The sequence below is a fragment of the Saccopteryx leptura genome, chromosome 1 (genome assembly GCF_036850995.1).
Source record: "Saccopteryx leptura isolate mSacLep1 chromosome 1, mSacLep1_pri_phased_curated, whole genome shotgun sequence".
NCBI lineage: Eukaryota > Metazoa > Chordata > Mammalia > Chiroptera > Emballonuridae > Saccopteryx > Saccopteryx leptura.
In genome coordinates this window covers 259,092,666-259,114,179 of record NC_089503.1, presented here as the reverse complement: position 1 = coordinate 259,114,179, position 21,514 = coordinate 259,092,666, and the positions used below count along the sequence as shown (strand labels likewise).

The window sequence follows — 21,514 nt, the reverse complement described above, 5'->3', positions numbered from 1 at the left end:
CCGCGGTCAAAGCACATAAAACAAACAAAAAGCAATAAATAAAAAGAACCACTCTCTCTTTCCTTTCACTCTCTCTCCTCTCACTAGATCAGTAAATAAAATCTTAAGAAAGAATTAAAAAAAAAAAAAAAAAAGAGTGAGTCTTAGACGGATGTAACAGAGTGAATCTGGTCATTTTTAAAAAATAAAACATTGTTCAAACTTAAATATAAATAAAACAGAAATAATGTTAAGTTATTTATTCTTTCTCTGCGGACCGGTACCAAATGACCCACGGACCGATACCGGTCTGGGAGTTGGGGACCACTGGGTTAGAGCATCATCCAGATATGCCAAGGTTTCATGTTCAATCAAGTCAGAGCACATAAGATAACCAATGAATGCGTAAATAAATGGAACAAATCAATGTCTCTCTCTTCCTCCTCCCTACCTCGCTCTTTCTAAAGTCAATAAATATTTTTTTTTTAAAGAAAAAGAACTGGCAGCCTGATACCTGAGATTTGCTTCAAATAAACACAGGAGGAGGTAACTGGTGGTCAGAAACAGGTATGTATCCAGGTTCACTGTACTTATTCTGTGCACTGTTGCCCTATGGTCGAAATTCTTCCTAATTCAAAAGTGTAAAAAGAGACTTGCAAGCCCTAGCCTGGCAGCTCAGTTGGTTAGATTCTAACATACCTAGCATCCAGCCTACATACCAAGGTTGTGGGTTTGATCCCTGATCAGGGCACATACAAGAATCAACCAATGAATACATAAATAAATGGAACAACGAATTGATGTCTCTCTCTCTCTCTCTCTCTGAAGTCAATTTAAAAAAAAAAATTTAAGGGACTTTACAAGGGTTGACTTCCTACTTCCCCTTCCAATATAAGCGCAGAGACTTCTACCCCGCCAAACCACCACTCTGGGCAAACCCTGTAACTGAAGAAGCGCTCAGGTCTTCGTCACCCAATCTCCCCACAAAAACAGCAGCAAGAGAGGTCGATCCAGGGAAATGATTTAATGGGGGGTTAGGGGGTCCCATTGGCAGTGTCGCGCTCAATGGCTCAGCGATTTGCGGCCCTTGAGCATGCGGCGAAGGATGACCTGGACGCCGGCCGGCGTGCTCAAGCGCTTGATCCAGCCGTGCTTGTGCTTTCGTTTAATGTTGCTTGGCTGGTACTCGTTCCCGCGCGCCTTGCCACGGCACGGCTGCGTGGCGGGGAGTCCCAAGGAGCCGGGTAGCCCCAACAAAGCCTGAGGCTGGAGCCACCTGAAGGGGCAGAGAAGACAGTGAGAAAGGTCAGAGGGAGCGCTGTGTGGCTTCGGCTTGGCGCTCAACTACTGAGCCTGGCTGCATAATGAGCTCAGTAAATGCGTTAGGCACTGGCAAGTCGTCTGGTCGGTAAACAGCTGGCTCCAGCTCCCGACACCGGCCTAATCCCCCCTAAGGACTCACCTGACACCCAGTACCGCCGCCGACCTAATGATTGGAGACACCAGGCAACTCCGGGATCTGCGAAGAGCCATATCTAACCGCGAGTCACGCAGTCCCCGGCGCCAGCAACTCCGAAATTTATAGGCTCAGCCGCTGCGGAACGGAGACTTCTGGGAAATGTAGTTTCTCCTCCAGCGTTTCCCTCATTGCTGCGGGGGCCTCCTGGCGTTGTAAGAAGCAGGTGAACAGCACGCCTTCGGCATGCGCATGCATACAAAGTATTATGTCCCGAGATCTTCTGGGAGTTGTAGTTCTTTCTCCAGTCGACTGGCGAAGGATACCCCCAGGGTGGCGGTGGCGCAGCTGGTGGCCGCTGCAGAAAATAGCTAGTTGATTCTCCCACTTCCATTGGGAGCCGGGCACACAGCTGCCTGGCAGCTTTCCTCTGGCCCCAGCCAAGTATCCGCCCCCTGAAGGAGAGCCCAGAAGGTCTGAGTTCGAGTAGACTGGTTGTCCGTGGAGTGATCCCTACTCCTCTCCTGGATCCAGTGTCTCAATCTGTAAGCTTGCAAGCTTGCCCTTGGCGGTGCCCCCATTCGGGCTTTAGAAGAATTTTTCAGATACTCAGATCTGAGCCCCTTCCCTTCTCACACAACCCTCTACGGTTTCCCATTGTCCCAGGGAAACTATCCAGCTCCTCTGGCAGACATGTGAAGCCATCGACACACAAACACGCTGACTTTCAGCTACGCCCTCCCCTGCTTGGTGCTCTCCTATTCATCTTTTTAAAGCCCTTTCCTCAGATATTCTCTCCCTAAGCGCTGCCCCTCTCTCTGGTCCAACTCTACACCCACATGGCTCTCCCCGCACTCTTCCGGAAGCCCGGGGCTCCCTCAAGAGCCAAATTTGGGGCTGAGTCCCTGCAGTCCCAAGCCAGCATCTCCCAGCTTGGTGAGAGGGTTGTGTTCTGCAAGAATAATCTCCAAGGAGATCTCCGAGTGAGCAGGAGTGGGTGGCTGGACCTAATCCAGTTCTGGCAGCAGATTGTAGAGGAGTTGGGAATGGGCAAGAAATGGTTTACCCCTTGTCCTCTGAAGCCCAGACTAACCCCATCGTCATTCAGTAAACCACTACAATACTACACCAGTACAATGCCAATGAAGTATCAAGCGCTTACCCTGCTGTTTCACCTGCATAGAGAACTCATGAGGGGATTACTATCATAGAGATAAATAAATGAGTCTTGCCCAAGGTCACATATCTGCAAAGGTCAGAGGCTGGATTTGAACCATGGGCTCACTGACCTCAGCTGGGTCCACAGAGTGACTAGTTAAATTGGGCGATCTGGAAAATTCCAATTCCCTAATTGCCCATAGCGCCAAGACTTCTGTTTAAAGATTTAACGAATACATTTTCAGAACTTGGAATCATACAACCGTGGTTCCAAATCCCATCTCTACTCACCCTCCTCCACCTGCCAGGTGATACTGTGCCCTTTATGAGCCTCAGTTTCCCCACCTGAAATTGGAAAGATCTTGTAGTCTCTAAACGGAAACGTCAACACAGAGAGAAGGGCTTGGAGGCTTCGTTTAGGGTTCAGGGCAGTTCAGAGGCAGGGGCTGCCGAGGGGAAACTATTTATAGCAAGGGGGCTCCAAGTGCCTACCCCTTGAGCTCCGCAAACCCCAACTTGCGACCCCTTCTCGGCCCTGGGCCAGATCCAATTCCGTCCTTTACAAACGCTGTAAGCCCCTGTAGCGGGCTAGGCAGTTACTTCCAGAGCCCGCCCCCATCCCGAGACGCAGCTTCTGATTGATAGTCTAACTAGGGCAGGTCAGTTCGCAGCTGCGATTGGCCAAACTGCCCGTCAGTTGGCGTGAGGCTCCGCCCTACCGGGTACAGACTTAAAGGGCCGGCTTGCTCAGCAGCAGCGGTGGCATATCCTATCGCTTATCATTCCTGGCCCGCGCAGTCCCGTGTAGACGCGCCGGGCCCGACTCCGCGCCACCATGTAAACGGCGCCCGCAGGCGCACGCTGGCTTCTCAGCCAGGACCCTTCCGCCCCGCCCCGGGCCTGGGGCCCCCGATGAGGTGAGCGGGGATTGGGCCCTGGGAGGGGGAACATCAACGCCTCCGGGGCTTGCACTTCAAAAGAGGTTGTCCACAAAGCCCGCGCTCGGGCTTTTGGGAAGTCGTGGAGCCCCAGTGGCCTTGACCCTGCCACAGTGCTAATAGGCACTCGGGAAAAACAAAGGCCTGGCACTAGGGAGTAGGACTGGCGTGGCGTATCGGTGTGACCCTCTGCAATCCGGGATTGGGACCCCTCTGGAGGTGGGGGGTGCGGCCTGCTCCTCCTCCGTGAGCAAGTATGGGCCATTGGAAGGTCTTAGGTGGCATCCGTTATCCCCGCGGCCCTAAAGATGGAAATGGGGAGAGGTTGGTCCCATCTCCAGGTCCTAGACAATGAAGGTGCGCTGAGCGGGTATCCCCCTTGAGTTATGTAACTGCCTGTGGTTGCTATGGACACAGAAGGGGTGGCCCTGGGAACAGAAGAGAGACCTGGAGGCCCCCAACCAGAGCACTGCCTTCTCCATCCTCATCTCCATTATTAGGGTTTGTGTATCAGATTACCAGAATCCAGTGCTGGGGCCTCGGCTTGTCTGCCTGTGAAACAGACCCAGCGTCCCATGTTCTTGGAAAGATATGGACAAAGCCTCTGGAGCTCAGTCCTGAATCCTGTCCCCTAGGGCCTCACCTTTCAGGAACCAGGTTTAGAGACTTGAGATTGGGGCATTTTTAGATGCCTTTCAGAGGCCCTCAGAACGTGGGTTTAGTGACAGTGAGTTTATGAAATAGTGCATGTGTGAATGGATGGATGAATGAATGGGCTTAGGAAACCATAACTGCTATAAACCTGAGCTGGGGGGGCTTCCTCAGGACTGGGCCACATTTGACACAATGTTCCCCCACCTCAAAAAGAAGCCCCTCTCCCCCACAACACCACCTTCCCTATGGATGCCTCTTGGGGTTAGCCATAGCCAGGTCCTCTCTAGGATTGACCAAGGTGGCCGACCCCCATGCAGGCACTGACCAGACAGAACATCCCCATGGTTAGCTGGCTCTGGTCCTCCATAAACTGGAGCCTAGAAGGGGCCTCCTAGGATAACTCACCTGATTCAAGTGTGGAAGATGGGTGGTGTGCGGGTGGTGGACTCCCTGCTTTGAGAGCCCCTGAGCTGGCTGTTTTCCTCACTTACAGGACACATCATGCTGACCGGGGTGACCGATGGGATCTTCTGCTGCCTGCTGGGCGCACCACCCAATGCAGTGGGGCCACTGGAGAGCGTTGAGTCCAGTGATGGCTACACCTTCGTGGAGGTCAAGCCTGGCCGTGTGCTGCGGGTGAAGCATGCTGGACCGGCTCCAGTCCCCACCCTACCTCCCCCACTGCCTGACACAGCCCAGGGGGACCAGTCTGGCTTGGTCCGCTGCCAGCGCCGAATCACCGTGTACCGCAACGGGCGGTTACTGGTGGAGAACCTGGGCCAGGCGCCTCGAGCTGATCTCCTGCATGGGCAGAATGGCTCCGGGGAGCCGCCGGCCTCTCTAGAGGTGGAGTTGGTGGACCCGGCGGGCAGCGATGGCCGTTCAGGCCCGGTCAGCACTGGAAGCGGCAGTGCTGGGCGACGGCGGCGAGCACGGCGCCCCAAGAGGACCATCCACATTGACTGTGAGAAGCGCATCACCAGTTGCAAAGGCACCCAGGCCGATGTGGTGCTCTTTTTCATCCATGGTGTTGGCGGTTCCCTGGCCATCTGGAAGGAGCAGCTGGACTTCTTTGTGCGCCTGGGCTATGAGGTGGTGGCACCGGATCTGGCTGGTCATGGGGCCAGCTCAGCACCCCAGGTGGCTGCAGCCTATACCTTCTATGCGTTAGCAGAGGACATGCGCGCCATCTTCAAGCGCTATGCCAAGAAGAGAAATGTGCTCATTGGGCATTCCTACGGGTGAGCCAACACTGGAGTGGGGGTGCGGGTAAGAGGTAGGGGCTAACAGAATCTGGACACCCCATCACAAAACACTGATTTCCCAGCCCTGGCCAGGTAGATTGGTTGGTTGGAGCATCCTCCTGATACATCAAGTTTGAGGGTTCCATCCCCAATCAGGACACATACAGGAAGCAACCAATGAGTGCACAATAGATCGATGTCTCTCTCTCTTTTTCCCTTTCTCTCTATCTCGGAAATCAATGAATAAAAAGAACAAAAACAATTTTAAAAACACTGATTTTTCCCATTATAAAATCTCATTCACATCTGCAACAATACAGGGATTCCCACCACCACTGCTATTAACATTGTTTTTGAGCAATGTTTCTCACTATTGACCTTTTTGATCCAAAATTCTTTTCCGGGGGGGGGGGGGGGGGGGGGCTTTCATGTGCCTTGTAGAATGTTTAGCAGCATCTCTGACCTCTAGATGCCACTAGCACAATGGTCTAGTAATGATTGTGACAATAAAAAATGTCTTTAGGCCCTGGCCGGTTGGCTCAGCGGTAGAGCGTCGGCCTGGCGTGCGGGGGACCTGGGTTCGATTCCTGGCCAGGGCACATGGGAGAAGTGCCCATTTGCTTCTCCACCCCCCCCCCTCCTTCCTCTCTGTCTCTCTCTTCCCCTCCCGCAGCCAAGGCTCCATTGGAGCAAAGATGGCCCGGGCACTGGGGATGGCTCCTTGGCCTCTGCCCCAGGTGCTAGAGTGGCTCTGGTCGCAGCAGAGCGACACCCCGGAGGGGCAGAGCATCGCCCCCTGGTGGGCAGAGCGTTGCCCCTGGTGGGCGTGCCGGGTGAATCCCGGTTGGGCGCATGCGGGAGTCTGTTTGACTGTCTCTCCCCGTTTCCAGCTTCAGAAGAAAAAAAAAATGTCTTTAGCCTGACCTGTGGTGACGCAGTGGATAACGCATCGACCTGGAAATGCTGAGGTCGCTGGTTCAAAACCCTGGGTTTGCCTGGTCAAGGCACATATGGGAGTTGATGCTTCCAGCTCCTCCCCCCTTCTCTCTCTCTCCCTTTCCCTCTCTCTCTCCTCTCTAAAAATGAATAAAGAAAAAAAATGTCTTTAGATGCTGCTAAAGTTTTCCTGGTGGGAAGAATTATGCCTAGCTGAAAACCACTGTCTTCAATTAAGTTAAAAAATTACTTGCCCTTGGCCCTGGCCGGTTGGCTCAGCGGTAGAGCCTCAGCCTGGCGTGCGGGGGACCTGGGTTCGATTCCCGGCCAGGGCACATAGGAGAAGCGCCCATTTGCTTTTCCACCCCCCCCTCCTTCCTCTTTGTCTCTCTCTTCCCCTCTCGCAGCCCGGGGCGCTGGGGATGGCTCCTTGGCCTCTGCCCCAGGCGCTAGAGTGGCTCTGGTCGTGGCAGAGCGACGCCCCAGAGGGGCAGAGCATCGCCCCCTGGTGGGCAGAGCTTTGCCCCTGATGGGCGTGTCAGGTGGATCCTGGTCGGGCCCATGCGGGAGTCTGTCTGACTGTCTCTCCCCGTTTCCAGCTTCAGAAAAAAGAAAAAGAAAAAAACAAACAAACAAAAAAAATTACTTGCCCTTAAGATATCAAGGACTCCAAGGAAGAGCTAGTTGGACTCCCATAAATTATATTTATAAGGCTCAGTTTGCTATAACTCACTCTCCCTCAAAAGGGATAATAGGCCTGATCAGGCGGTGATGCAGTGGATAAAGCATCAACCTGGGATGCTGAGGACCCAAGGTTTGAAACACTGAGATTACCAGCTTGAGCATGGGATCATAGACATGACCCTGTGGTCACTGGCTTGAAGCCCAAGGTCGCTGGCTTGGCTGGAGCTCTCTGGTCAAGGCACATATGAGAAAGCAATCAATGAACAACCAAGGTGCCTCAACTATGAGTTGATGCTTCTCATCTCTTTCTCATGTCTGTCTCTCTTTCTTACTTTAAAAAAGGGGAGAGGGATGATAGATAATACCATATGGCATTTAGATGAGAGTCCACTCTATGAAAGGCTCTGGGCCTGGGCGCCTGATCACCATCAAGCAATACCACTCCTGTTTTTTGTTTTTGTTTTTTAGTTGATCTTAGAGAGAGGGAGGAAAGGAGAGAGAAACATTGATTCATTCTTCCACATATTCATGCATTCACTGGCTAATTCCTGTTTGTGCCCTGACTGAGGATTGAACCTACAACCTTGGTGTATTAGGATGATGCACTAACCAACTGAGCTACCAGGCCAATGCTAGTACTCCCGCCGTTACCTAGGAGGAAAGGCAGACTCCAGTCAGCCAACCAGGTTGAGAATCATTGTTGTAGTGCTTGTAGCTCATGCAACAAGACAAGAAAAAGAAGTGTTACATAAACTTCTGAAAGAAAGGAGGCTCTTATTTGTTTATTTGTTAACAACTCCCAAAGTAGATGCTTATACTAAATAATTCCTCCAATTAAATAAGCACCCATCTGTGCTAGTTCCTGTGACCTCTGTAACAATACTATGAGGTCAACACAGTTACTCTTTCACAGATATGGAGATGGAGGCTCAGAGAAGTTATGCTATCTGCCCAAGAGCACTCAGTGAGTCACTGGGTCTACCCAACTCCTACCTGTCCCATCATCCTTTTTTTTTTTTTGTATTTTTTCTGAAGTTGGAAACGGGGAGGCAGTCACAGACTCCTGCATGCGCCTGACCGGGATCCACCCGGCATGCCCACCAGGGGGCGATGCTCTGCCCATCTGGGGTGCTTCTCTGTTGCAACCAGAGCCATTCTAGCACCTGAGGCAGACGCCATAGAGCCATCCTCAGCGCCCGGGCAAACTTTGCTCCAGTGGAGCCTTGGCTGTGGGAGGGGAAGAGAGAGACAGAGAGGAAGGAGAGGAGGAGGGGTCGAGAAGCAGATGGGCACTTCTCCTGTGTGCCCTGGCCGGGAATCGAACCCAGGACTCCTGCACGCCAGGCCGACACTCTACCACTGAGCCAACCGGCCAGGGCCCATCATCCTTCTTAACAGCAGATATTGGCAAACTTTTTCTTAAAGGGCCAGATAGTAAATAGTTTAGGTTTGTAAATCACACAATATCTGTTGGAACTTCACAACTCTAATATCACAGGAAAGCAGCCATAATTATAAACAAGTAGGGTGACTGTGTCCCAATAAAACTTTATTTATAAAATATTTTACACATTTACAAAACTGTAAACTTAGTTTACAGAAACAAGCAGCTAGCTTTAGAGAATGAGGAGCTGGACTGGGGGGCTTCTAGGCTGAACCCTTCCACCTTGTGTTATAGGCAGGCAGATGTGGCACACCAGAGATCAGTGAGCAATTCTTAAAGGGAAGAGATGCACAGGAAACAGTGACCTTCTTGCCTGACTTGTAGTGGCACAGTGGATAAAGTGTTGACCTGGAATACTGAGGTCGCCAGATTGAAACCCTAGGTTTGCCCAGACAAGGCACATACGGGAAGCAACAACTATGAGTTGATGCTTCCCACTTCTCTCCCCTCTTTCTCTAAAAATCAATTTTGAAATATATAATAATAAATAAATAAATCAGCATCTGCTTTAAAAAAAGGAAACAGTGACCTTCGCTGGACAGCCAAAGGGTTTGTTAAATCAGATTGCTTTTCTGACAATTGACAATAAGTAATGCTTACCCCTTTGGAGGTCATAGTGACTTTGAGAATCTGATGAAGGTTCTAGATTTTGATTCTCAGGAAAAAAAATCCATCCTCAACACACATACAATCTCATAATTTCAGAACATTCAAGATACCCACCCACCCCTCACCCCTACCCAATGGACCCAAGGGGAAGAATCTTGGCCTTCAGGATCTGCATCTGGGGTAAGGGGTATACAAACCCATTCACTGCCTGTAATATGCTGACCACCACTCTTCAACCCCACCCACCCACCAAGCAGTGTCTCTTTCTGCACGTTCCTGGCACATGAGTACCCAGACCTGGTGCACAAGGTGATCATGATCAACGGTGGTGGCCCCACGGCACTGGAGCCCAGCTTCTGCTCCATCTTCAACATGCCCACGTGTGTCCTGCACTGCCTGTCGCCCTGTCTGGCATGGAGCTTCCTCAAGTGAGTGACCCCAGCACCTCTCCAGTTGTGTGGGAGGGGAAGCTTTACAGCTGGGGCTGGTATGGGAGACACCCCTAGTTTGCTGGATGGAACAAGGGCTCCATTGGTGCCTCTCTACATCCAGGGCTGGCTTTGCCCACCAAGGGGCCAAAGAGAAACAGCTACTGAAGGAGGGCAATGCATTCAACGTTTCGTCCTTCGTGTTACGGGCCATGATGAGTGGCCAGTACTGGCCCGAGGGAGATGAGGTCTACCATGCTGAGCTTACTGTGCCTGTCCTGCTCGTCCATGGCATGCATGACAAGTTTGTGCCGGTGGAGGAAGACCAGCGCATGGCTGAGGTAGGGGCTCAGCATCCTGGTCACTGTACCCTCAAACCCCCCTCATTCAGACCAGAGGGCCTTGGCCATGTTCTTCAGCCCCAGGGACATAGGAGCTTAGATCAAAGAATCCAGAAAGTAGAGCTGCCCTGGCCAGCTATTAGGACTGTGCACTGTACCCCTGCACATAAAAAGGTGCTTTTCACAGCTGGAATTTGTATAAGTGACCAGTGAGTGGGGTGGGCTAGAGAATTCTGGGATAGAGTGGGCTAGGAGGTCTTTAGATCAGAGATTGCCATAAAGGGGTCTTAGGATCATTAACATTTGGAATAGCTCTGGATCTGCAGTTCTTAACCAGTGATAATTAACCAGTGATGATTCTGCCTGCTAAAGGAAACTTGGGAATGCCTGCAGATTTTTTTGTTTTAACTGGGTGGAGAGAAAAGATGCTACTGGCCTCTGGTGGTGGAGGCCAGGAATGCTGCTCAACAGCCTGCAACCAACAGGATGGCCCCAAGCAAAGAAGGATCTGACCTCAAATATCAGTAGTGATGAGGTTAAGAAATCCTGCTCTGGTCATATTGTAGGAACATAATAAATGTGGAATGGATGAATATTGAGTTGGGCTCCAGCAGGGCGACAGGCCATCCTCCAGCTCCCCCTTGGGTGGAAGTGGAATAATGAAGGGTAGACTGCAGGAGAGGCTTCCCGATGCTGCAAGCCCTGGGAGGCTGGCGGGGAGTCACAGGGCAGCTAACCATGCATACCCTGAGCCTGTGTCCCCTGCAGATTCTGCTTCTGGCCTTCCTGAAGCTCATCGACGAAGGCAGCCACATGGTGATGCTGGAGTGTCCAGAGACGGTCAATACGTTGCTCCACGAATTTCTGCTTTGGGAGCCTGAGCCCCAACCCAACTCCCTGCCCGCGCCCCCGGAAGAGAAAAAGTAGCCGCTGTGCCAGCGGGACATCGCAGGAGAGCCGCAGGATCTGCAGCTAGGACCGCCTGGGAGGGCCTTTTGCTCTGGTGGGCGGGGTCAGGCCGGGGATACGCCCCCAGGCTGCCGGCGCTGGGCCTGGCACTGGAAGGAGACAGGTTGACAGTCACACTCTGCTTGCTTCTTGAGGAGGCCCATCCGGTTGTAGCAGGTATCCCTGCAAGGATGACCTTGTATAGAAGCTTCCTCCTCACCATGGCCATGGCCGAGGTGGTGCCCACCTCACTCTTATATGTCACCCGTCCTTGATCCAGGGACCGTAGGGGCCCAGTCCCATCGCTGGAAACCCTCTTCCCACCCACTCTCACCCCCATTCCCTGGCGCTGGTAGCTTTTGTTGCCCAAGGGGGTAGGGGAGGGATGGAGGAGCTCGCGCCACAGAACCTAAGCATCTTAACTTGTAACTCAATAAAAAGTGACAATCCAAGCCTCCTGTGTTGGGCGGCCACAGGGCACGGCTTCCCCTGAACCAGTTTCTCCATCTGCAGATTGGGCTGATGCGGGTGTCTCCCCTTCAGGGCCTTCCAGGACTGCTTCCTGAATTTCCCCTCACTCCTCAATTACACAGGGGTGCTTGGGCAGTATTCCCAGAGAAGAGGGCAGATAGGAGGTGAGCTCCTTGTCCCTGGAGGGGACGAAGTCCAACTGAGATCCAGACGAAGGTTGAGGTGAGGATCATTGAGGTGAGGGTATCGCGTGTGATTACAGCAGACATAGTTATGTCAATTGCATACAACGCCCCAGTACTGAGTGCTTGCCATCCATGTGTCACTGAATCCCCTTTAGGGCATATAGCAAGTCAGTGCCTCTTGCTATCATCCCATTTTATCTTTCATCTTGGTTTAGAGTGGCTTTTGCCACGATTTTTTTTTTAATTTTTATTTATTTATTTATTTATTTATTTTACAGAGACAGAGAGAGTCAGAGAGAGGGATAGACAGGGACAGACAGACAAGAACGGAGAGAGTGAGAAGCATCAATCATTAGTTTTTCATTGCGCATTGCAACACCTTAGTTCATTGCTCTCTCATACGTGCCTTGACCGCGGGCCTTCAGCAGACCGAGTAACCCCTTGCTGGAGCCAGCAACCTTGGGTTCAAGCTGGTGGGCTTTTCCTCAAACCAGATGAGCCCGCACTCAAGCTGGCGACCTCGGGGTCTCGAACCTGGGTCCTCTGCATCCCAGTCCAACGCTCTATCCACTGCGCCACCGCCTGGTCAGGCATTGCCACGATTTTTATTTTGAAGTCACCAAGTCTATCTTTTCCCATCTTGCAGAAGGATTTCCTTGCCCTGTAGCCATGCCTGGTCCTCTGTACTTTATCCTAATGTATGTATGTATACCTAGATACATGGGTTTGTGAGAACGGTGGGAAACAACTGTCCCCTCTGGTTGCTGCCTCATGGGTCCTTCCCCCCCTAGTTTATGAGCCCACCTTTCGTTTACTATATAGCTGTCCCTTGGGAAATTCTGGAAACAGTTCTGTCTCACCTGGGAGGTGTGATATCTAGTGGGTGGAGTGCAGGGATGTCTCCTGATACCCTGCAATTAATAGAACAGTCCCCACCCCATCCAAATAATTCGGCCTTAAGTATCAGTAGAGCTGAGGCTGGGAATCTGCTAAACCAGTGGTCCCCAACCCCCGGGCTGCGGACCGGTACCGGGGTTGTAAGAATAAATAACTTACACTTTCCATTTTATTTATATTTAAGTCTGAACGATGTTTTATTTTTTAAAAATGACCAGATTCCCTCTGTTACATCCATCTAAGACTCAGTCTTGATGCTTGTCTTGGTCATGTGATACATTTATCTGTCCCACCCTAAAGGCCCAAAAAAGGTTGGGGACCACTGTGCTAGACAAATCCCATCTCCTTGGGGACTTTAAGGGGTCTCTAGATTCTTTCCTAGTGAGTCGTTTGTGAATTACTGGGCAGATGGCACACTGTTTTAATTGCTGTCACTTTATCAGGAGACTTGGTGTTTCGGAAACTGCCAAGCTCAGAGAGAGGTTTCTTCAGTTCCATTAAAATGGGAAAGCCCGGCCTGATCAGTTGGTGGTGCAGTGGATAGAGCATCAGACTGGGATGTGGAGGACCCAGATTTGAAGCCCCAAGGTCACCGGCTGAGCGTGGGATCATAGACATAACCCCATGGTCGCTGGCTTGAGCAAGGGGTCACTTGCTCTGCTGTAGCCCCCAATCAAGGCACATATGAGAAAGCAATCAATGAACAACTAAGGTGCCACAACAAAGAATTGATGCTTCTCATCTCTCCCCTTCCTGTCTGTCCCTATTTCTGTCAAAAAAAAAAAAAAAAAAAAATCCAGAGGCAGGGTCCCTAATTACAAAACCAGTCATTTCCTCAGGGGAGCCAGGGGCTCTGCAGAGAAAACTAAGCAGGTGAAACTCAGCCAAGGTTAGTCCAATCCCTTTGGGACTTGGTTAATTGATCCACAGTGAGGGGCTGTGGGGAACCCAGGGAGGCAGCAGATCTCCCATGTCTCTAAATGCACTTTGGAGAAACAAATTCTGGAAAACTTATTAAATGATCCTGCAAACACCTCACTAGTGCCACAGCCTGGCATTTTACTGAAAGCCTTTGCCTATGTGAATAGTGTGAAATCAGAACATCACCACAAGTTGGGGGTATTGATCAAATTTTTTTTAAGGTAGGTTCAACTCGACTCTTTTATTATTTTTTTAATATTCTTTTATTTTTTTTCCGAGACAGAGAGAGAGTCAGAGAGAGGGATAGACAGGGACAGACAGACAGGAACGGTGAGAGATGAGAAGCATCAATCATTAGTTTTTCGTTGCATGTTGCGACACCTTAGTTGTTCATTGATTGCTTTCTCATATGTGCCCCTCCCGTGGGCCTTCAGTAGACCGAGTAACCCCCTGCTTGGGCCAGCGACCTTGGGTCCAAGCTGATGAGCTTTGCTCAAACCAGATGAGCCCGCGCTCAAGCTGGTGACCTCAGGGTCTTGAACCTGGGTCCTCTGCATCCCAGTCCGACGCTCCATCCACTGCACCATCGCCTGGTCAGGCAGTATTGATCCAATTTTATGGTGAGAGAAAAAGGTTCAAAGAAGCAATGCCAGGGAGCTTGCGTTGCACAGTGACCCCAAGGACTGGTGTCTTACTTGTGGTGCCCACAAGCTCCCTATCCCTGGCCTATCACCATACACAGTCGGCACCTCTAGAGCCTCAGGGCACTTCCCTTCCTGGGGAGACTTTCCACCAGAGCCACTTCTCATTGCAAGGTTCTGAGCCACACCCTCCAATCCTCACAATGACCTGTGACTACAACTGAGGAAACTAAGGCTCAGACAGACAAATTACTGGTCTGAGTTACTACATCTGGCAAGCAACAAACCCAGCTCTTGAACTGGGTAGATTTCCTTCACATGGCTGAGGAAGCCCCCAAACCACAGGGTGGGTGCCCTGTGTCTGGGAGATAAAAGTGGACTTTGTCAATACAGATAGGACCAAACTGCCGAAGCACTGGCAAGGTCCAAAACACCAAATGTTCCAAAGAATCTTCTTGTCCACTTGTTCTTCCCACATGAGAGGGAACTCACTACTTCTCCAGCAGTTCCATCTATAACAAAGTCCTCCTTTAGCTTGAGTGGGAGATCAACCCTGCTACACCTCCTCCCAGCACCAGCTTTCTAGAACTGGAGATGGAGAGCCACATTCAGCACAGGGCAGCTAGAATATTTAAATCCCCTGATCTCTGGATAGCAATTCTCCAGTGCTCAGCCATGGGCCTCAATATCTTGGGGTTGCAACTCTCGCTCTCTCTCAGCCAGGAACACAAAAAGGGCGCAGTGCAGCAGATATGCCCCCAAGTGGCAGCACTGGGCGGGTGACCACCTTGCCACCACTCCATAGCAGTGTCCTTGTTCTTGGTTGGTCAGTGTTTGGATCCCTGGAGAAATTGGGGGTGAGGTGACAGGGGCAGCCCCAGTGAACTTCCAGTAGAAGTATGTGACAGTGAACCCACCGTGTATTCCGCTTAAGCAGATATAAACCCATGGAACAAAATATATGCATGTGTAGGTACTTAGTCAGTACTCAATAATTACTCAACAAACTGCCCTGAAAGGGAAGGGGTAAGGGAATTGGTCAATTAAATGCCCTTCCTGTGCTATTCACCCCATAACCCAGGCACCCACCTAAAGCATCCACAAGACATGCCTCTCAAGTGTAAGCCTCCACAGCAATTACATGCTGAAAGCAATGCAGGGACACAACACCATGACCACTGCTCCAAATGTCCAAGATCTGGTGTACCTTGGGGCAGGCCTGGGAAGCCAGGGCAGGGTCGGGCTCTGACCCCCAACTCCCTCCTTCCTCTACCTCCCCACAGCCTGGCCACCCTGCCCTGACCTTGGTCCATATCCTCACACCTGTTTTTCTGGCTGACCATGGTAGCCAAGGGCCTCTCAGAGGTGGACATTTGGCTAGGCCTGTGTCCTCTTGCCCACATAGAAGATGGCATGGACAAAAGTCCGAAGGCGTTCAGCTGGGGTTAGTGAGAAGGCTTGGGCAGGCAGGTCCTGTGTCTTCTTGGATGAAAGGGTTTAGCTCAGAGAGAAAAACTGGTAAGAGTAGCCCTAGAGAAAAATCTCTAAGGTCATAGGTCATATTGAACCCATATCCAGTGACCCCCATTTTCCAAGGCAGAGTTGTGGCAACTCCCCACACTCAGCAGCTTGAATTAGGTCCAACTGCCTTTTATAGAGTTTATGACCAGAGAGGCCCAATTCCCTTCCCAAGGGCACAGAGCACAAAGAACCAATCCCAGAATTTTCCAGCTCCCAATTCTGCATACCTAGGGTCCAGCAGCAGATACATGAAACTGGACTTCACTACACCCTCCCACCACCTTTTGCTGGGATCCAGCCGCTCAAACTGCAGGGTAAGTGCATCCTCATCTGCCTGCACATCTGGGATTTGGCCTGTCCTCACGGCTTCAATCAGCTCTGGGCTATAACCTGAAAAATCTGGGCCTGGGAGGGGAAACTGAGTCAAGGGAGACAGAGGAAGGGGTAGTGCCCAGAGAAGAGAGAAGTGGGATTGAGAACTGGGAGTCTCCGGAGACTCCTTGAACTCTGGATTCCCAGAAGGGACCAACCAGGAGCAGCTGGGCTTTGTTTCTCATTGTCGGAGGTATTGTAGCTAGGTGAAGAACATGATGAAGCCTGGGCTCTCACCAAGTGCCAAAAGCCCTTGCAGCAGCTCTAGGTAAGACATGGCCAGGACCGGCAGGCACCAGCAAGAGCAGACTGGATCCCTGCCACCTGTAGAGCTCATCTCATCCTCTGTCAGCTAGAGCAGCCTCCTCACTGTCAAGGTATAACTGGTCATCTGTTAGGAAGTGGAAGTTGAGGGGTTCATGCAGTGGTTCCTGAAGTGGGCTGTGGGCTGGGCTCCCATCTGGGAGGGATGTATGGGAAAGGGAGGCATCTGGCAAGGTTAGAGTTAGGGCCTGTAGACAAGCTGTTAAATCGGCCTCCTTGACCCTCGAGACGGCTCCATATGCCAGCTGTGGGATGTCCAGAGACTTTAACACCCTCTGGGATGGTCAGCTAGCAGAGAGGAGTTGCGGCTTGGTTGGGGACAAAGACCCAGTCCAGTTGGAGGCCGGGTCTTTGGCTCCAGAGGTCTCAACTGCTGTGAGAAAGGAGACATCTGAACTGCAGTCCCAGCACTCTCGGGATGACTCTATGCTGCATCCTTGTCAACAACCTCAGGGTAGGCAAGGAGGCTGAGGGGTCCAGGGTCAGCCTCCAGGTCCATGTCCCTGCTGTCACTTCTGCTCAGTGCTGTGGAGGAGTCCAGCATCACATTGGGAGGTCCAAAAGGACTGGTGTTCAGCCCCTTTCCCTTGAGGCCTGTGCCTGGAGCAGAGGATGAGAATAGGGGGTCAAAGAACAGGGAAGGGGGTAGCCAGAGACAGAGATAGGAGTTAGATCAGACAGAAACAGGTGGCTGGAGTCAAAGTGAGGAGAGAGAAAAAGTGAAGGCAGGCAGAGCTAACCATAGACACTGGACATGAAACAGCCAGAACCAGAGGTAGACAGTGGAAATCAGTGAGACACAGTAAGTTGGTCCATAAGCCAAGCCCCTGTGTCCGCACAGGCCCCACACTCACCGTTGGGCTCAGGTTCTAGCTCTTGGGTCTCTGCTCGGTCCGGATAGGGGTCCTGGTCAGCGTCTGGAGCTCCCTTAGGAGGAGGCACACACAATTCTGGTGCTCCTGCTCTTCCGCCAGGTCTATTGGCGGGAGTCCATCCTGCGACGGCGCGATAAACAGAGGGTGCCCTAAGCCCTCTTCCCTCCTACTCTCCTGGTCTGCGCTTCGGCTCTTTGTGGAGGGCCCCTCACCTGGTGGCGCAGCCCTGGCTCAGCAGCTCCAGGCTGCAGCGATAGCCCTAGGCCGTGGCCACATGCGCCACATGCAACGGTGTTAGCTTCTCGGCTGATCTAGGGCAAGAGAGTAGGAAGGAACTCGATCTCCGTTCTCGAGCCCCAGAGCCTTGGCCCTCGTCCCCCCATCTTCATCCTCCAACCTGAGACACCTCAGAATCTAGATTCTGCACCCTCGGGCTTGGACTGAAACTTCTGCTCTCTTACCCTATATAGATTCCACCCCAGTCCCAAACCTTTGATCCCCACTATGGCTCTAGTGCAACCCCCAACCCTCGGTCTGGGACCCTAGCCCCCCGCCCGCATACCCTCAGAATCCCTCCCCTGGTTCCCCAAGCTCCGCCCTGGGGCATCGAATCCCCACCCTTGGAAGGTGGGAGGCCCTCTCGGGACTCCCAGGCCTTGCCCTCGAACTCAGGGGGTCCCGCCCCGGGACCAGGTCTATCCTCACCGAGCATTGGGGTCCTCGCCTTCACGCGGCACGGCAGCGAGGTATCGGAAAGCGTGCGGATGCCGGGCTCTCACTACCAGGAGGACGGCTGCGGGGCCATCCGCGAGCACCAAGTTGGGGTCAGCGCCGCGGCGATCAGGCGGTCTGAGATGACCGCGACCCCTCGCCCCCCTACCCCGTCCTTAGTGCGGCTCCCCACCCGCAGGGCTGTCCGCAGCAGCTGCGCCAGGTCTTCCGCTGCGCTCATGCTCACGCGGTCCCCCAGTCTTGCAACCCAGGCTGCCAGTTTCAAACTTCCTGCGGCTCCCCGCCCCTTGGCTCTGGTCTCAACACTGGTCTCAGCATCTGAGTGAAGCACAGGGTCCGCAACCAGGCCATCCCGCACCACATCCACGCAGCACACGGTGGAGTTTGAAGGCCTTAGTGCCCTCCCAGGCCCGCGACCTCGAGGGGTCCCCAGGCAGGGCCTGGGATCGCTGGTAAGGCCTGGACGATGGAGGCAGCTGGGTCTGTCATTATCTGATCTCAAAATGGGAGGGGGGGGGGGCTACAACCTGGTGACTCAGAGGTGCCCACTGACGAAGAGGCCTCTATTAGCGCGCAAATTCAATTAAGAACTCCCGCCTCCAACTTTGTGTCTCTGGTTTTCAGTCTCACTGAGACAGGAGTCCCTGACTTTGGGGCGCTGGGCCATAGGAGAAGCCCTTCTAGGTTGGTGTAATGTTGAAGGAACATTTCCTGATAGGGGCCTGACACACAGGTACCTACCTAATAAATGTTATGGGAAACCTGACCAGTGGTGGCACAGTGGATTGGGCATTCATAGGGGACGCTGAGGGCCTCAGTTCAAATCCCCCACCTCCCAGGTCTCAGGCTAGAGTAGGGGCTCATCAGCTTGAGCATGGGCTTCCCAGTTTGAGCGGGGGTGGGGTGTGTGTGTGTGTGTGTGTGTGTGTGTGTGTGTGTGGTGAGCCCAGGATCACTGACATGATTCCAAGGTCACTGGCTTGAGCCAGGGATCACTAGCTCAGCTTGAGCCCTGGGTCAAGGCAGGTATGAGAAGCAATCAATAAAAAAAATAACTACCCTGACCTGTGGTGGCACAGTGAATAAAGCATTGACCTGTAATGCTGGGGTCGTAGGTTTGAACCTGCAGGCTTGCTTGGTCAGGGCACAAAGGAGAAACAGCAACTAAGAGTTATGCTTCCTGTTCCTCCCCCCCTTTCGCCTCTTTCTTTTTTTTTTATTTATTTTTTTATTTTTTTTTATTTTTTTTTCTTTCATTTTTCTGAAGCTGGAAACAGGGAGAGACAGTCAGACAGACTCCCGCATGCGCCCGACCGGAATCCACCCGGCACGCCCACCAGGGGCGCCGCTCTGCCCACCAGGGGGCGATGCTCTGCCCATCCTGGGCGTCGCCATGTTGCGACCAGAGCCACTCTAGTGCCTGAGGCAGAGGCCACAGAGCCATCCCCAGCGCCCGGGCCATCTTTGCTCCAATGGAGCCTTGGCTGCGGGAGGGGAAGAGAGAGACAGAGAGGAAAGTGCGGCGGAGGGGTGGAGAAGCAAATGGGCGCTTCTCCTGTGTGCCCCGGCCGGGAATCGAACCCGGGTCCTCCGCACGCTAGGCCGACGCTCTACCGCTGAGCCAACCGGCCAGGGCCTCGCCTCTTTCTAAAAATCAATAAATAAAAATTTTTATGGCCTGACCTGTGGTGGTGCAGTGGATAAAGCGTCGACCTAGAATGCTGAGGCCGGTTCAAAACCCTGGGCTTGCCTGGTCAAGGCACATATGGGAGTTGATGCTTCCTGCTCCTCCCTCCCCTTCTCTCTCTCTCTCTCTCTCTCACACTCTCTCTCCTCTCTAAAAATTAATAAAAGTAAAAAAAAATTTTTTTTGTTATTTTTTTGTGACAGAGACAGAGAGAGGGACAGATAGGGCCAGACATACTGGAAGGGAGAGAGATGAGAAGCATCAATTCTTCATTGAGGCACCTTAGTTGTTCATTGATTGCTTTCACATATGTGCCTTGACCGTGGACCTTCAGCAGGCTGAGTAACCCCTTGCTCGAGCCAGCGACCTTGGGTCCAAGCAGGTGAGCTTTGCTCAAACCAGATGAGCTCGCACTCAAGCCGGCGACAAAGGGGTCTCGAACCTGGGTCCTCCACATCCCAGTCCGACGCTCTATCCACTGCACCACCACTTGGTCAGGCAATATAAATAAAGTCTTAAAAAAAGTGATGCAACTACAACTTGATGCTTCTCATCCCCCTCCCCCACGTTCCTTTTTCTTTCTCTAAAAAAAAAAAATGTTGTGTGAAGGAAAAGCTGTTGCTCAATATAGTTATTTTAATTTTAGCCTGACTAGGCAGTGCACAGTAGATAGAGCGTTGGCATGGGACACAGAGGACCCAGGTTCGAAACCCCGAGGTTGCCTGCTTGAGCATTGGGCTCACCAGCTTGAGCACAGTGTTGCTGGTTTGAGCGTGGGGTCATAGACATGACCCCATGGTCGCTGGCTTGAACCCAAAGATTGCTGGCTTGAAGCCCAAGGTCACTGGCTTGGCTATAGCCCTCCTGGGTCAAAGGACTTATGAGAAAGCAATCAATGAACAATGAAGAACTGATGCTTCTCATCTATCTCCCTTCCTGTCTGTCCCACTGTCTCTCAGTAAAAAAAAAAAAAAAAAAAAAAAAAATTATATGGAACTAAGAATCTATCTGGTAAACTTTTTCCACAATTGTTCATTATCCAGACAGATAGTTGAATGATAGACCTATTGTTCCTGTATTGTCTCCCTTCTAGGGAGCCCCCAAACTACTTCCTGGGAACTCTAATTCTCCCCCTTTTTTGTGTATGACAGAGAGACAGAGGGGCAGATAGGAACAGACAGGAAGGAAGCGAGTGACCCCTTGCTCAAGCCAGAGACTTTGAGCTCAAGCTAGCAACCTTGGGCTTCAAGCCATCGACCTTTGGGCTCAAGCCAAATGAGCCCGTGCTGAAGCTGGTGACCTTGGGATTTCTAACTTGGGTCCTCTGCATCCTAGTCTGATACTCTATACACTGTGCCACCACCTGGTCAGGCTGTAATTCTCCTTTTTTTAGGAGAGGCTTTATCCAGGCCTGAACAATCAGAACATCCCATAACTCTGGCCCATGAGCCAGGCAAGGCCAACCATAAGGGGGGTGCTGACAGCCTTCACTTCACCTTGGCTGGGGTATGGTTAATAGTCACAACTGTCAACCAATGGTCATGATGCCAATTCAATGCCAACAGGAACCCCTAATTTGGGGTGCAGTGAAAGAGGAAACTACTCAAAGCAAGCACCTCAACATAGAACAATAAAGCCCTTTTTAGCAAATTGTTTCAGCTCCAGCAAAGGTATCAGTCTTTTTTAAAATTTAGAGACAAAGGGAGAGACAGAAACATCGCTCAGTTCCTGTATGTACCCTGACTGGAGATCAACTCCACAACCTCCGCTTACTAGGACAACGCTCTAACCAAATGAGCTATCCCACAAGGCCTCGGTCTTTTTTTTACTTGTTTTTTAAGGAATCAGTCTTTGGTGTACTCCAAATCCTGTTTGATTAGCCCAAAAAGCTCTGTCCTGACTGGCCAAAGTGGAGAATTCTTATTCATCAAAAATGCTAATGAGGCCCTGGCCGGTTGGCTCAGTGGTAGAGCGTCGGCCTGGCGTGCAGAAGTCCCAGGTTCAATTCCCAGCCAGGGCACACAGAAGCGCCCATCTGCTTCTCCACCCCTCCCCCTCTCCTTCCTCTC

The 21,514-nt window shown here is 51.9% G+C and overlaps 3 protein-coding genes across 5 annotated transcripts; 1 reads left to right on the top strand and 2 right to left on the bottom strand.

The window, feature by feature from the left end:
* Positions 1 to 988: 988 nt before the first annotated feature.
* Positions 989 to 1,743, bottom strand: MRPL34 (mitochondrial ribosomal protein L34). Its single transcript, XM_066361065.1, has 2 exons — positions 1,442 to 1,743; positions 989 to 1,255 (listed from the first exon to the last, which is right to left on the bottom strand). The coding sequence occupies exons 1-2, from the start codon at positions 1,510 to 1,512 to the stop codon at positions 1,042 to 1,044; spliced, it is 285 nt and encodes a 94-aa protein (XP_066217162.1). The 5' UTR covers positions 1,513 to 1,743; the 3' UTR covers positions 989 to 1,041.
* Positions 1,744 to 3,309: 1,566 nt separating this feature from the next.
* Positions 3,310 to 11,271, top strand: ABHD8 (abhydrolase domain containing 8). Of its 3 annotated transcripts, none has more exons than XM_066349265.1 (5): positions 3,310 to 3,510; positions 4,679 to 5,426; positions 9,357 to 9,530; positions 9,655 to 9,871; positions 10,640 to 11,271. In XM_066349265.1, exons 2-5 carry the CDS (start codon positions 4,687 to 4,689, stop codon positions 10,796 to 10,798), a joined length of 1,290 nt encoding a protein of 429 aa, XP_066205362.1. In that variant the 5' UTR covers positions 3,310 to 3,510; positions 4,679 to 4,686; the 3' UTR covers positions 10,799 to 11,271. The 3 variants fall into 3 exon arrangements, with proteins under 3 accessions (XP_066205362.1, XP_066205381.1, XP_066205371.1); XM_066349284.1 differs by having other exon boundaries at positions 3,312 to 3,510; positions 9,360 to 9,530; XM_066349274.1 differs by lacking the exon at positions 3,310 to 3,510 and adding an exon at positions 3,615 to 3,785.
* A 122-nt stretch (positions 11,272 to 11,393) lies between these two features.
* On the bottom strand, positions 11,394 to 18,121 carry ANKLE1 (ankyrin repeat and LEM domain containing 1). Its single transcript, XM_066360228.1, is given in 11 exon segments — positions 11,394 to 11,469; positions 15,683 to 15,860; positions 15,936 to 16,180; positions 16,182 to 16,584; positions 16,587 to 16,751; positions 17,006 to 17,047; positions 17,050 to 17,146; positions 17,239 to 17,303; positions 17,306 to 17,337; positions 17,732 to 17,902; positions 18,117 to 18,121. Coding segments are annotated over 11 exon segments (1,479 nt in total).
* Between the last annotated feature and the right edge of the window lie 3,393 nt (positions 18,122 to 21,514).

Coding starts and splice junctions, on each gene's coding strand:
- ABHD8 (XM_066349265.1), top strand. CDS start 4,687: ATGCTGACCGGGGTGACCGATGGGATCTTCTGCTGCCTGCTGGGCGCA. Junction 5,427..9,356: donor CTCATTGGGCATTCCTACGG/GTGAGCCAACAC, acceptor CCACCCACCAAG/CAGTGTCTCTTTCTGCACGT. Junction 9,531..9,654: donor CTGGCATGGAGCTTCCTCAA/GTGAGTGACCCC, acceptor CTCTACATCCAG/GGCTGGCTTTGCCCACCAAG.
- MRPL34 (XM_066361065.1), bottom strand. CDS start 1,512: ATGGCTCTTCGCAGATCCCGGAGTTGCCTGGTGTCTCCAATCATTAGG. Junction 1,256..1,441: donor GCGGCGGTACTGGGTGTCAG/GTGAGTCCTTAG, acceptor CTGCCCCTTCAG/GTGGCTCCAGCCTCAGGCTT.